The following is a 12,098-nucleotide window of genomic DNA, read 5'->3' as shown; positions in this document are numbered from 1 at the left end:
CATTGAGGACAAAGCAGTCTGCTTGATTGCTACCCCTTCCACAAGCATTCACTCCCTCCACCACCGATGCACAGTGGCCGCAGGAACATCTATAAGATGTACTGCAGGAAGTCAACCAAGGTTCTTTAGGCAGCCCCTTTCAAAACTGTTTTTCAAACTTTTTTTTCAGGGACCCATTTTTACCAACCAGCCGACCTTCGTGACCTACACTGGTCGACATTCGCGACCCACAATTTTCTCTTACTTTAATGCAAGAGGTGAGTCTGCTTGGTTCTCACGATCTCACTCTAAACAGGTTCACAGGAGAGGGCTATGCACATAGCGGATTCGGGATTCAGCCGGTTCCTTAGTGCCGTCTTAATCTTTGTGAGGTCGGAAAATCCAACCTCACACATGTAGGTCGTTGTGAAGGAAAAAGCAGGAAAATGCTTGTTTTCTCAGCTCCAGATAGTCCTCTGAGATGCTACTCCAGAATACTGACGGTTTCATTGACTTGTGCCGTGTTTTTAATGTGCTGTCAAAGTTGAGGTGCAGAAGTTCAGTTAGCTTCATTTGGAGTCAGACTTGCCAGTCCATTTACCGTTTCCTTACTAATGCTGTTTTCTTTGATGTGTCGTAGCAGTGTGGGGAACATGTAATGAAGTAATTTGGGCTTTGCACTCTCAATTGCCAAATTTTCAATGACTTTTGGAAAGCTGTGATTGCTTCACAGTGCCGAAAGCAATCATCATCCTTCCCTTGCAATTTGAGGTTCAGTTCATTTAGAATTGAAAAGATGTCTGCAAGATAAGTTATAGTTAGCATCCAAGTTTCATCAGCAAACGAATCAGCCAGAAAGGAGGAGGAAAGCGTGGATTTCGTACCCCGGTTCGTAAACTCTGAGCATCTCCCCCATTGACTGATCATTACAGTAACTCCAAGCGGAGGAAGTCCACCGTCATTGGGATTGACTGGTCACTGTTTCGATTCAATGCTTTAATGTAGTCTAAATGGTCAGCAAAAAACTTGCAGCCACTCTTCAGTACACAGAGGGCACCGATATGATGATTTCCCATGGCTTTCATTATATCCCTTGCCAAACGTTCAGTTCTGTCCATGATTAAGCCATGAGGAATATATATTCTGTCCAGATCAATTGAGTAATGTTTAGGGATGCAGAACAGATCAAGGCCATAGCTGTGTTCACCATTGGTGATCATCACACAGTTAGCCACCGCCATGCCACGATCGCACTTTGACCCTGGGTTTAGGTCCCAAAACTCCTGGGCCACATGTGCACTGATGAGCTTGTTGCGGCCGGCATGTTTAAAGCCGCTCGTAGCCTGCATTATTAAAAACTGCGGCTGTTGCACGTGAATTCCTATGATCGGGAACGGCGCGATGGCTGGCTCCACGACCCTCCCGACACCTGCAGGTCGCGACCCCCACTTTGAAAATGTCTATTCCAAACCCACGGCCACAGCCACCTAGAAGGACAAGAGCAGCAGATACCTGAGGACACCACCACCTGGAGGCTTCACTCCAAGTCACTTACCATCCTGACTTGGAAATATATCGCCATTCCGTCATTGTCGCTGGGGCAAAATCCTGGAATCACCTCCCCAACAGCACCTCTGGGTTTGCCTCCACCAGATGGACTGCAGTAGTTCAAGAAGGCAGCTCATCACCACCTTCTGAAGGGCAACTGTGGATAGGCAATAAATGCTGGTCCAGCCAGTGATGCCCACGTCCCTTAAATTAATGAAAAAATGTTTCAAAACTTTAATTGCAAGTTCGATTGGTATTCTTTAAAGTGAAGCAACGGGTCCTGACGGAGTCCCTGGATATGCCCATGATCCTGTGCGGATCAACTGCCGGGTGTGTTCGCAGACACCTTTAACCTCCCCCTATTCAGTTCCAAGGTTCTCACCTGCTTCAAGAAGACCACTTTCATACCGGTGCCAAAGAAGAACCAAGCAGCGTGCCTCAACGACTACCGACTGGTGGCCTGACATCTATTGTTATGAGAGGTTAATCCTGAGACACGTCAACTCGAACCTTCCAGATTGCCTTCATCCACTGCAATTCACCTACCGTCACAACCGGTCCACAGCAGTTGCTGTCTCCCTGGCCCTACACTCATCCCTGGAACATTTCGACACAAGGTCACCTACATCAGTATTCATTGACTACTGCTCTGCCTTCAACACCATAACCTCCGCCTTCAAGCTCCAAAACCTAGGACTCGGCGCCTCCCTCTGCAACTGGATCCTCGACTTCCTGACACAGACCGCAATCTGTAAGGGTAAATGGCACTTCCTCCATGATAGTCCTCAATACTGGGGCCCCGCAAGAATGCATACTTAGCCAGCTGCTATACTCTATATACATGATTGTGTGGCAAAATTCAGCTCTAACTCAATCTACAGGTTTGCTGATGACATGACCATAGTGGGTCGGATCTCAAACAACAACGAGTCAGAGTGCAGGAGGGAGATAGAAAATTTAGTGGCGTGGTGCAATAGCAACAATCTTTCCCTCAATGTCAACAAAACAAAGGAGCTGGTCATTGGCTTCAGGAAGTGAAGTGCTGTCCACGCCCCTGTCTACCAATATTGCCGAGTGGAGATGGTTGACCGCTTCAAATTCCTAACTCTGCACATCACCAACAATCTGTCCTGGTCTGCTATGACCAGTCCAAAGATGTGCGGGTCAGGTGGATTGGCCATGCTAAATTGCCTGTAGTGTAAGGTTAATGGGGGGATTGTTGGGTTACGGGTTACGTGGGTTTAAGTAGGGTGATCATTGCTCGGCACAACATCGAGGGCCGAAGGGCCTGTTCTGTGCTGTACTGTTCTATGTTCTATGTTCAAACACAACAGTGACTATCCTTCCTCAGGAAATTCGGCATGTCCACAATTATTATCAACAATTTTTTTTTATTTGTTCATGGAATGTGGGCATCGCCGGCTGTGCCAGCATTTATTGCCCATCCCTAACTGACCTTGAGGGGGTAGTTAAGAGTCAATCGCATTGTAGTGGGTCTGGAATCACATGTCAGCCAGACCGGGTAAGGACAGCAGATTTCCTTCCCTGAAAGATATTAGTGAACCAGATGGGTTTTTTTTTAGATTTCCATAGAAAGCATTCTTTGTGGCTGCATCACAGCTTTGTATGGCAACTGCTCGTAAGAAACTATAGAGTCATGAACACAACCCAGTCCATCACGCAAACCCACCTCCCACCCATTGACTCTGTCTACACCTCCCGCTGCCTGGGGAAAGCGGGCAGCATAATCAAAGACCCCTCCCACCCAGGTTACTCTCTCTTGAACCTCTTCCATTGGGCAGAAGATACAAAGATTTGAGAACATGGACCAATAGATTCAAAAACCGCTTCTTTCCCTGCTGTTACCTGACTCCTGAATGACCCTCTTAGGGCCTGAACTGATCATCTGGATTAAACTGATCTTTCTACGCATCTTCTCTACATTTGTAGCACCATATGCCGTATGCTTCACCACTGTCTATGTTTATGTAGTTTCATTATGTATCCTCATGTATTTATCGTATGTTCAATGTTTCCATGTATGGAGCGATCTGCCTGGACTGCACGCAGAACAATACTTTTCACGGTACACTCTGTACACATGACACTGGTTCGGCCAAATTGCACTGATAGAAAACCGCATAGTCAAGCAGAAACATCCGGGCACTATGTCCAATTGAGAGCAAATTTTATGTTTGTTCGGCATAATTATGGTAAAACTCAAACGAATAATTTCAGTACACTCCACTTTCAGACAAATGAGCTCGTAGAGGGATCTGATGACACTAACCAGTGTTATGTGGCTGCACTGAAAGAACTGAGATGAAATGTTATCATAACAATTTTACTGACAGAGGTCAAGAATCCACAGACTTTTTGCCTTTCAAGTGTCAATATACACAGGCTGTTTATGCTAATTGGAGCGGTGTCGACAGGAAAAGCCATAGACTTTTTGAAATAACATCAACCACATTGTTTCCATCAAACCGTCCATCATCGAGTTAGTTGAACACAATTAGTGCTCCTTTTCATTTATTAAACCATACTTTTGCAAGTGCTAAATCATCTGCCACTGATGTTACATTGATTGTCCATTAATTGTCAGGTTTATCCTACTCCATTTTGAACAGGAGTGTAACATAAACCTCCCTTCACCTGAACTCACCATCCTCTTCCTTTTTAGTTATATTAATCAGCTAGCCTCGGGTACAGAGGGCATTCTTTCAAAATTTACAGGTGATGGAAATCTTGGGAATGTGGTAAACAATGATTAAGCTAATAATAGGCTTCAGAAGCTAATAATAGGCTTCAGAAGCATATGTATATTGGTGTTAGGGGCAAATAAACAGCAGATTAGGGTATGGGGTAAGTGATGTCTCGGATCGTGTTTTCCGGGTCCTTAAGGGGGAGGGGGAGCAGCCCCAAGTCGTAGTCCACATTGGCACTAACGACATAGGTAGGAAAGGGGACAAGGATGTCAGGCAGGCCTTTAGGGAGCTAGGATGGAAGCTCAGAGCGAGAACAAACAGAGTTGTTATCTCTGGGTTGTTGCCCGTGCCACGTGATAGTGAGATGAGGAATAGGGAGAGAGAGCAATTAAACACGTGGCTACAGGGATGGTGCAGGCGGGAGGGATTCAGATTTCTGGATAACTGGGGCTCTTTCTGGGGAAGGTGGGACCTCTATAGACAGGATGGTCTACATCTGAACCTGAGGGGCACCAATATCCTGGGGGGGAGATTTGTTAGTGCTCTTTGGGGGGGTTTAAACTAATTCAGCAGGGGCATGGGAACCTGGATTGTAGTTTTGGGTACAGGAGATTGAGAGTATAGAGGTCAGGAGCACAGATTTGACTTCGCACGAGGGTGCCAGTGTTCAGGTAGGTGGTTTGAAGTGTGTCTACTTCAATGCCAGGAGTATACGAAATAAGGTAGGGGAACTGGCAGTATGGGTGGGTACCTGGGACTTCGACGTTGTGGCCATTTCAGAGACATGGATAGAGCAGGGACAGGAATGGTTGTTGCAGGTTCCGGGGTTTAGGTGTTTTAGTAAGCTCAGAGAAGGGGGCAAAAGAGGGGGAGGTGTGGCGCTGCTAGTCAAGGACAGTATTACGGTGGCGGAAAGGATGCTAGATGGGGACTCTTCTTCTGAAGTAGTATGGGCTGAGGTTAGAAACAGGAAAGGAGAGGTCACCCTGTTGGGAGTTTTCTATAGGCCACCTAATAGTTCTAGGGATGTAGAGGAAAGGATAGCGAAGATGATTCTGGAAAAGAGCGAAAGTAACAGGATAGTTGTTATGGTAGACTTTAACTTTCCAAATATTGACTGGAAAAGATATAGTTCGAGTACATTAGATGGGTCGTTCTTTGTACAATGTGTGCAGGAGGGTTTCCTGACACAATAAGTTGACAGGCCAACAAGAGGCGAGGCCACATTGGATTTGGTTTTGGGTAATGAACCAGGCCAGGTGTTAGATCTGGAGGTAGGTGAGCACTTTGGAAACAGTGACCATAATTCGGTGACCTTTACGTTAGTGATGGAAAGGGATAAGTATACCCCGCAGGGCAAGAGTTATAGCTGGGGGAAGGGCAATTATGATGCCATTAGGCATGACTTAGGATGTGTTGGTTGGAGAAGTAGGCTGCAAGGGTTGGGCACACTGGATATGTGGAGCTTGTTCAAGGAACAGCTATTGCATGTTCTTGATAAGTACGTACCAGTCAGGCAGGGAGGAAGGGGTCGAGCGAGGGAACCGTGGTTTACCAAAGAAGTGGAATCTCTTGTTAAGAGGAAGAAGGAGGCCTATGTGAAGATGAGGCATGAAGTTTCAGTTGGGGCGCTTGATAGTTACAAGGAAGCGAGGAAGGATCTAAAGAGAGAGCTGAGACGAGCAAGGAGGGGACATGAGAAGTCTTTGGCAGGTAGGATCAAGGAAAACCCAAAAGCTTTCTATAGGTATGTCAGGAATAAAAGAATGACTAGGGTAAGAGTAGGGCCAGTCAAGGACAGTGGTGGGAAGTTGTGTGTGGAGGCTGAGGAGATAAGCGAGATACTAAATGAATACTTTTCGTCAGTATTCACTCAAGAAAAAGATAATATTGTGGAGGAGAATGCTGAGACCCAGGCTATTAGAATAGATGGCATTGAGGTGCGTAGGGAAGAAGTGTTGGCAATTCTGGACAAGGTGAAATAGATAAGTCCCCGGGGCCGGATGGGATTTATCCTAGGATTCTCTGGGAAGCCAGGGAAGAGATTGCTGAGCCTTTGGCTTTGATTTTTAGGTCATCATTGGCCACAGGAATAGTGCCAGAGGACTGGAGGATAGCAAATGTGGTCCCTTTGTTCAAGAAGGGGAGTAGAGATAACCCCGGTAACTATAGGCCGGTGAGCCTAACGTCTGTGGTGGGTAAGGTCTTGGAGAGGATTATAAAAGATACAATTTATAATCATCTAGATAGGAATAATATGATTAGGGATAGTCAGCATGGTTTTGTGAAGGGTAGGTCATGCCTCACAAACCTTATCGAGTTCTTTGAGAAGGTGACTGAACAGGTAGACGAGGGTAGAGCAGTTGATGTGGTGTATATGGATTTCAGTAAAGCGTTTGATAAGGTTCCCCACGGTCGGCTATTGCAGAAAATACGGAGGCTGGGGATTGAGGGTGATTTAGAGATGTGGATCAGAAATTGGCTAGTTGAAAGAAGACAGAGAGTGGTTGTTGATGGGAAATGTTCAGAATGGAGTTCAGTTACGAGTGGCGTACCACAAGGATCTGTTCTGGGGCCGTTGCTGTTTGTCATTTTTATAAATGACCTAGAGGAGGGCGCAGAAGGATGGGTGAGTAAATTTGCAGACGACACTAAAGTCGGTGGAGTTGTAGACAGTGCGGAAGGATGTTGCAGGTTACAGAGGGACATAGATAAGCTGCAGAGCTGGGCTGAGAGGTGGCAGATGGAGTTTAATGTACAGAAGTGTGAGGTGATTCACTTTGGAAAGAATAACAGGAATGTGGAATATTTGGCTAATGGTAAAATTCTTGGTAGTGTGGATGAGCAGAGGGATCTCGGTGTCCATGTACATAGATCCCTGAAAGTTGCCACCCAGGTTGATAGGGTTGTGAAGAAGGCCTATGGTGTGTTGGCCTTTATTGGTAGAGGGATTGAGTTCCGGAGCCATGAGGTCATGTTGCAGTTGTACAAAACTCTAGTACGGCCGCATTTGGAGTATTGCGTACAGTTCTGGTCGCCTCATTATAGGAAGGACGTGGAAGCTTTGGAACAGGTGCAGAGGAGATTTACCAGGATGTTGCCTGGTATGGAGGGAAAATCTTATGAGGAAAGGCTGATGGACTTGAGGTTGTTTTCGTTAGAGAGAAGAAGGTTAAGAGGTGACTTAATAGAGGCATACAAAATGATCAGAGGGTTAGATAGGGTGGACAGCGAGAGCCTTCTCCCGCGGATGGGGGTGGCTAGCACGAGGGGACATAGCCTTAAATTGAGGGGTAATAGATATAGGACAGAGGTCAGAGGTGGGTTTTTTACGCAAAGAGTGGTGAGGCCGTGGAATGCCCTACCTGCAACAGTAGTGAACTCGCCAACATTGAGGGCATTTAAAAGTTTATTGGATAAGCATATGGATGATAAGGGCATAGTGTAGGTTAGATGGCCTTTAGTTTTTTTTTTCCATGTCGGTGCAACATCGAGGGCCGAAGGGCCTGTACTGCGCTGTATCGTTCTATGTTCTAGATTAAATTTAACAGAATTGGCAGATATGTATATATAGACATATTTAGGAAGGAATATCTGTCTCATAACAGGAGGTGAGATGTTATTTGGCCCTTTTGTTTGTGATACTTTAAAACTTTTATGGCACTGTTATTAAATATGATTTCATAATGTGATGAAAAGTAATGTTCTTTTGAGATAATTTTGTAAATGTTATGCGGAACTAAGAACATGGAAGAATAATGTTCGATTTGAAAGTCCTTTAACACTCGGATCATTCTTCAAACAGAGTGGTTCAGGCGAACGTGGACATTGGAGAACGACCCTTGTGAAGCATACTACAAAGCTCTCTTGGTGGATCCAATTTTGGAGGTTCCTCCAACCAAGGTAAAAATGAACAATTTTGTCAGAAATGTATTAATTTTTTTGAAACATCCAATGATTTAATTTACTTTCTCTTTAAGGCTCTGATGCTTACTGTAACATCAATGATCACTGAACCTTTGAAACATATTGGGCAACCCATTGGTCAATTTTTCCGAGATCTCCTTAAAGACCTACCGTGGCTCTGGCAGTTTCCTGTGGCCCTGACAGTAATATTGGCTGTGGTTGTAAGTCTTGACTTTAGTTATCAAATTGAATATTATTTGATTTAAATTAGATTTTATGCAGTAACAGTTCATTAATTAATAATATCCTGCCAATGTATGTTATACAGGAGTTCCATTAGACAGTGGCACAAAGTACAGGAAAGTTCTGTATCTCTGGCTGCATATTCTACCCTTTTTCTTCATTTATCCTCAATAAATCAATCAACAAAAATAATTTCTAGCCTGAATGAATGAGCAGACTTGCAAGTTATTTTAAGTGGCATTATTCCTGAAGCATCTCGGCTCTCTTTTTTATCTTAGGGGAAGGATTTGCATAATTTGCTGTTCCATGATTCTCAGATATTACTATAATCACCATTTTTTGCTTTCATCTTTTGCAGGCATTCTTCTATTCCTGCGGACATGCTGTTGTTCGATATGGTTTCACTAGATCATTTCCAAATGTTGGTCCTCAGGCTCCAATTGCATACCATAATGTGCCACCGTATAGGCTGCAAGGTCTTCTTCATAATAGTTTTTACCAAAGAGAGGGATATGTGGATTACCAAGCTGGGGGCGATGCTAGCCACGTGCCTCGCATCAGAAGAGTTGAGGACCATGATGCTATAAGGCCTGGAGATGTATATCACCACGGTGTGGAAGATTTAATGAACTGGGAAAGAGCTGGGATGCCCAATAATGGAATCGGTGACCAGCAGCTACGCAGACGGAGAGTACCAGACCAGAAAGATTGTCATTGTACTAGATACACTTCTAAACAGCTGGCTTCAAATAATGGGGTCTTTGCAACCACCATACCACAAACACCAGAGGAAAACGCTGGACTAAGTGTCATAGAAGACAATGATGTTCACCAAACTCAAGGGATCATTGAAAAGTGTGAAAGCCATAATTTTCAAAATAAGAAGGCAACTGATTTACCCATTAACAAACTAGGTAATCAGTTACAAAAGGAGAGCAGAGCAGGCAAGGAGGAAATGCAGAATAATGTTCGCGAGGAACTAGGGACTACTAATAGGCCCCTTGATGCAGTTTTACAGCTTCCATCAGGGAAGAATGTCATAGAGTCGGAAGTTATTGACAAAAAGAATGTACAAGAAAGGAAATTTGAAAGTGAAATCTCCTCCGTTGAAAATGTGGGAGCACAAGTAAGTTTTCCGAGAAACTTGGATACTCTTATGATAGAAATTAAACCGTATTTTATTAAGGCTTAGTTACAAAATAACGATTGGTGGGAGGGTAGGATTGTAAATATGCAGTATTGCAAAAATTGGATGTTTTACATTGTTGTGTTGGCTGCCATTTAATGAGATTTTTTATCAGTTATTGAAATATGTAAAAACCAGGCACTTTGTAATTTTTAAATATTCCTGTTGAGCAGTGGATAGGGGAAGAAGGACTGATGCGGAGGATTTTTAAATAAATAGTTGAGGTGGAAGAAGGAGGTGGTTTCTTGCGGCCCAGTTTGATGCTTTAGGGAGCAGGGTGGAATGGGCTTGGGGCTGTATGCCAGCTGGGGGCAGGTGAATGTAACAGGTGGTGAATGATTTTCTTGTTTAGTGAGGAGGGTATATTAGTAGGGAACTGATGTCCTCGCTATTGAAATGTGGGGCTGAAAAATGTTTTTTCAATGGGATAGGCACATTGTGCAGTGGAAATTCATCTCAATGAAGAGATGTGTGGAGAACTGCTCAGTAATGGGAGTAGGACAGGAAGGTGTGAAAAGTGGCCACTGGGCACTTGCTCAGCTTGGAAAAATGAAGGCAAAGTAATTGATGCTCAAGGCAAGAAAGATGCTGCAACATTTCTGAGAGTTCAATGAGGTCAGTTGCTGCCTTAAATGACCTTGTTGCCTTCAAAGGTTTATTCTTAATACCCTGTCTCTGCTTGCCTGGTAATGGGACCCGATAATGTAATAGTGGAACCCCCTTGAACACAAGATCTATGCAATCTAATCAGCTTCTCCAGATGTGAACTGAAATGATTTCTGTTTTATTCACATCTGCCTTAATTGATAATATGCGGAACGGAGTATGATGAGAGACAGTTAATTCAATCAGGATGTCGAATACAAGTCACTCTGGGCTCTTGAATTAACACAAAAGTGTAAATTGTTCTTGGCCAGCACAGAGGTCCTCCACTTGCAGCAGGTTTGGTGTTTTGGTCCTGCTGTTTTATTGTCTGTCCTTGTTTCTTTTAAAGCCTTTCTCTGACCAACCGAGATCAGAGTTTGTTGACACCCAATAGTAACAGCCTAAATTTATATAACCGGAATGTCTAATTCTTAAATCATGTAAAATTTTGATAAAGTAAATAGGGAGAAATTGTTTGTTTGAAGAGTTGGTAACCAGAGAGCACATATTTAAGGTAATTGGCAAGAGATGGAATGAGAGTTTTTTTGCACAGTGAGTTATTAAGATGTAGAATGCATTGCCCAGGCAGTTAGAACCTGATTTAATAATTTTCAAAAGTACTTTGGATAAATACTTGAAACAGGGAAAATTGCGAGGTCCTGAGAAAAGAACAGGAGAGTGGCTGGGATAGCTCTTTTAAAGAGATAAGATGAATGGCTGCCTTCAGTGCTGAAAGATAATGTTGAGTTATTGTAGTCACGGGACATGGACGTGTTAGTACAGAAACGTAATATTGCTGAAAAGAGAGGTGTTCTGAAACTTTTGCGGCTTCTCACGGTTCCCGTTTCCCAATTTTCTGATATAGTGTTGGTCTTGGGCTAATTGGCCACAACCTGGTTTATTGTTTGAAGACATTAATCCTGAAGGGGGAACTGAGACAGTCACCGTCTTTTGGATGATCTTGGGGTACGGTAGTTGACACAGTTTGGAGTGTATCGTTTTGTCCTTTACAAGTCAGAGTGGTAGTTTGCAAATACACAGATCAGGCCAGATGAAATTTGGCAGCTACCCTTTGCAGCACGTATCCATTTCAAAAGAAAAGTCAGTTTCAAAAGATTTCACACAAAGTTAAGTTCATATTGCAAAAGTTATGAATGTGACATGCCTTTACTGAGCATAACCAGGATATCTGTGCAGCAAAAGTGTAAAGTAAATGTTGAAGATCTTAGTGTATACTGACATTAATAGGAATGAAAGTATTATGGGTGTTTGACGAACTTAAAAACACTTCAGTACCCAGGAATAATGCCATGAGTTACTGATTATTTATCAGATAAGTCTCCATATTAACAGACTATCGGCAAAAAATGCCACTGCACCCTGGAAAGGAGAGGAGGTAATTGAGAATTTGAAACCCATTCTCTAATTGGGTTTGGTTGACCAGAAGACATCGCAGAATTAGGCTATTTGGGCCAGTGAGTCTGCTCCACCAGTCAATCATGGCTGATAAGTTTCTCATCCCAATTCTCCTGCCTTCTCCCCGCATTAATATATCTCTCTCTTAAAGACTTGGTCTCCACAGCCTTCTGCAGCAATGAGTTCCACAGATTCACCACCATCTGGCTGATGAAATTCCTCCTCCTTTCAATTTTAAAGGATCGTCCCTTCAGTCTGAGGCTGTGCTCTCAGATTCCAGTCTCTCCTATCAATGCAAACATCTTCTCCACATCCGCTGTACCTGGACCTCTCTGTATTCTGTAGGTCTCAATAAGATCTCCCCTCATTCTTCTAAACTCCACCGAAAACAGACCCAGTGTCCCCATAAGACAAGCCCTTCATTCCGGGATCATTCTTGACATTGGCATGTATGTAGAATCTGATCC

The 12,098-nt window shown here is 43.8% G+C and overlaps 1 protein-coding gene across 3 annotated transcripts in view; it reads left to right on the top strand.

The window, feature by feature from the left end:
* The window catches only part of clcc1 (chloride channel CLIC-like 1), a 61,325-nt gene that overhangs the window by 44,330 nt on the left and 4,897 nt on the right, over nt 1-12,098 (top strand). For all 3 annotated transcript variants that reach the window (XM_038794805.1, XM_038794803.1, XM_038794804.1), the window contains 3 exons: nt 8,041-8,138; nt 8,216-8,362; nt 8,743-9,510. In XM_038794805.1, coding sequence (XP_038650733.1) covers nt 8,041-8,138; nt 8,216-8,362; nt 8,743-9,510 — 1,013 coding nt within the window. The remainder of the gene's footprint in view (nt 1-8,040; nt 8,139-8,215; nt 8,363-8,742; nt 9,511-12,098) is intronic.

Source organism: Scyliorhinus canicula, chromosome 4 (genome assembly GCF_902713615.1).
Source record: "Scyliorhinus canicula chromosome 4, sScyCan1.1, whole genome shotgun sequence".
Taxonomy (NCBI): Eukaryota; Metazoa; Chordata; class Chondrichthyes; order Carcharhiniformes; family Scyliorhinidae; genus Scyliorhinus; species Scyliorhinus canicula.
The sequence above is the reverse complement of the archived record's forward strand: the minus strand, read 5'-3'. Positions and strand labels throughout refer to the sequence as shown.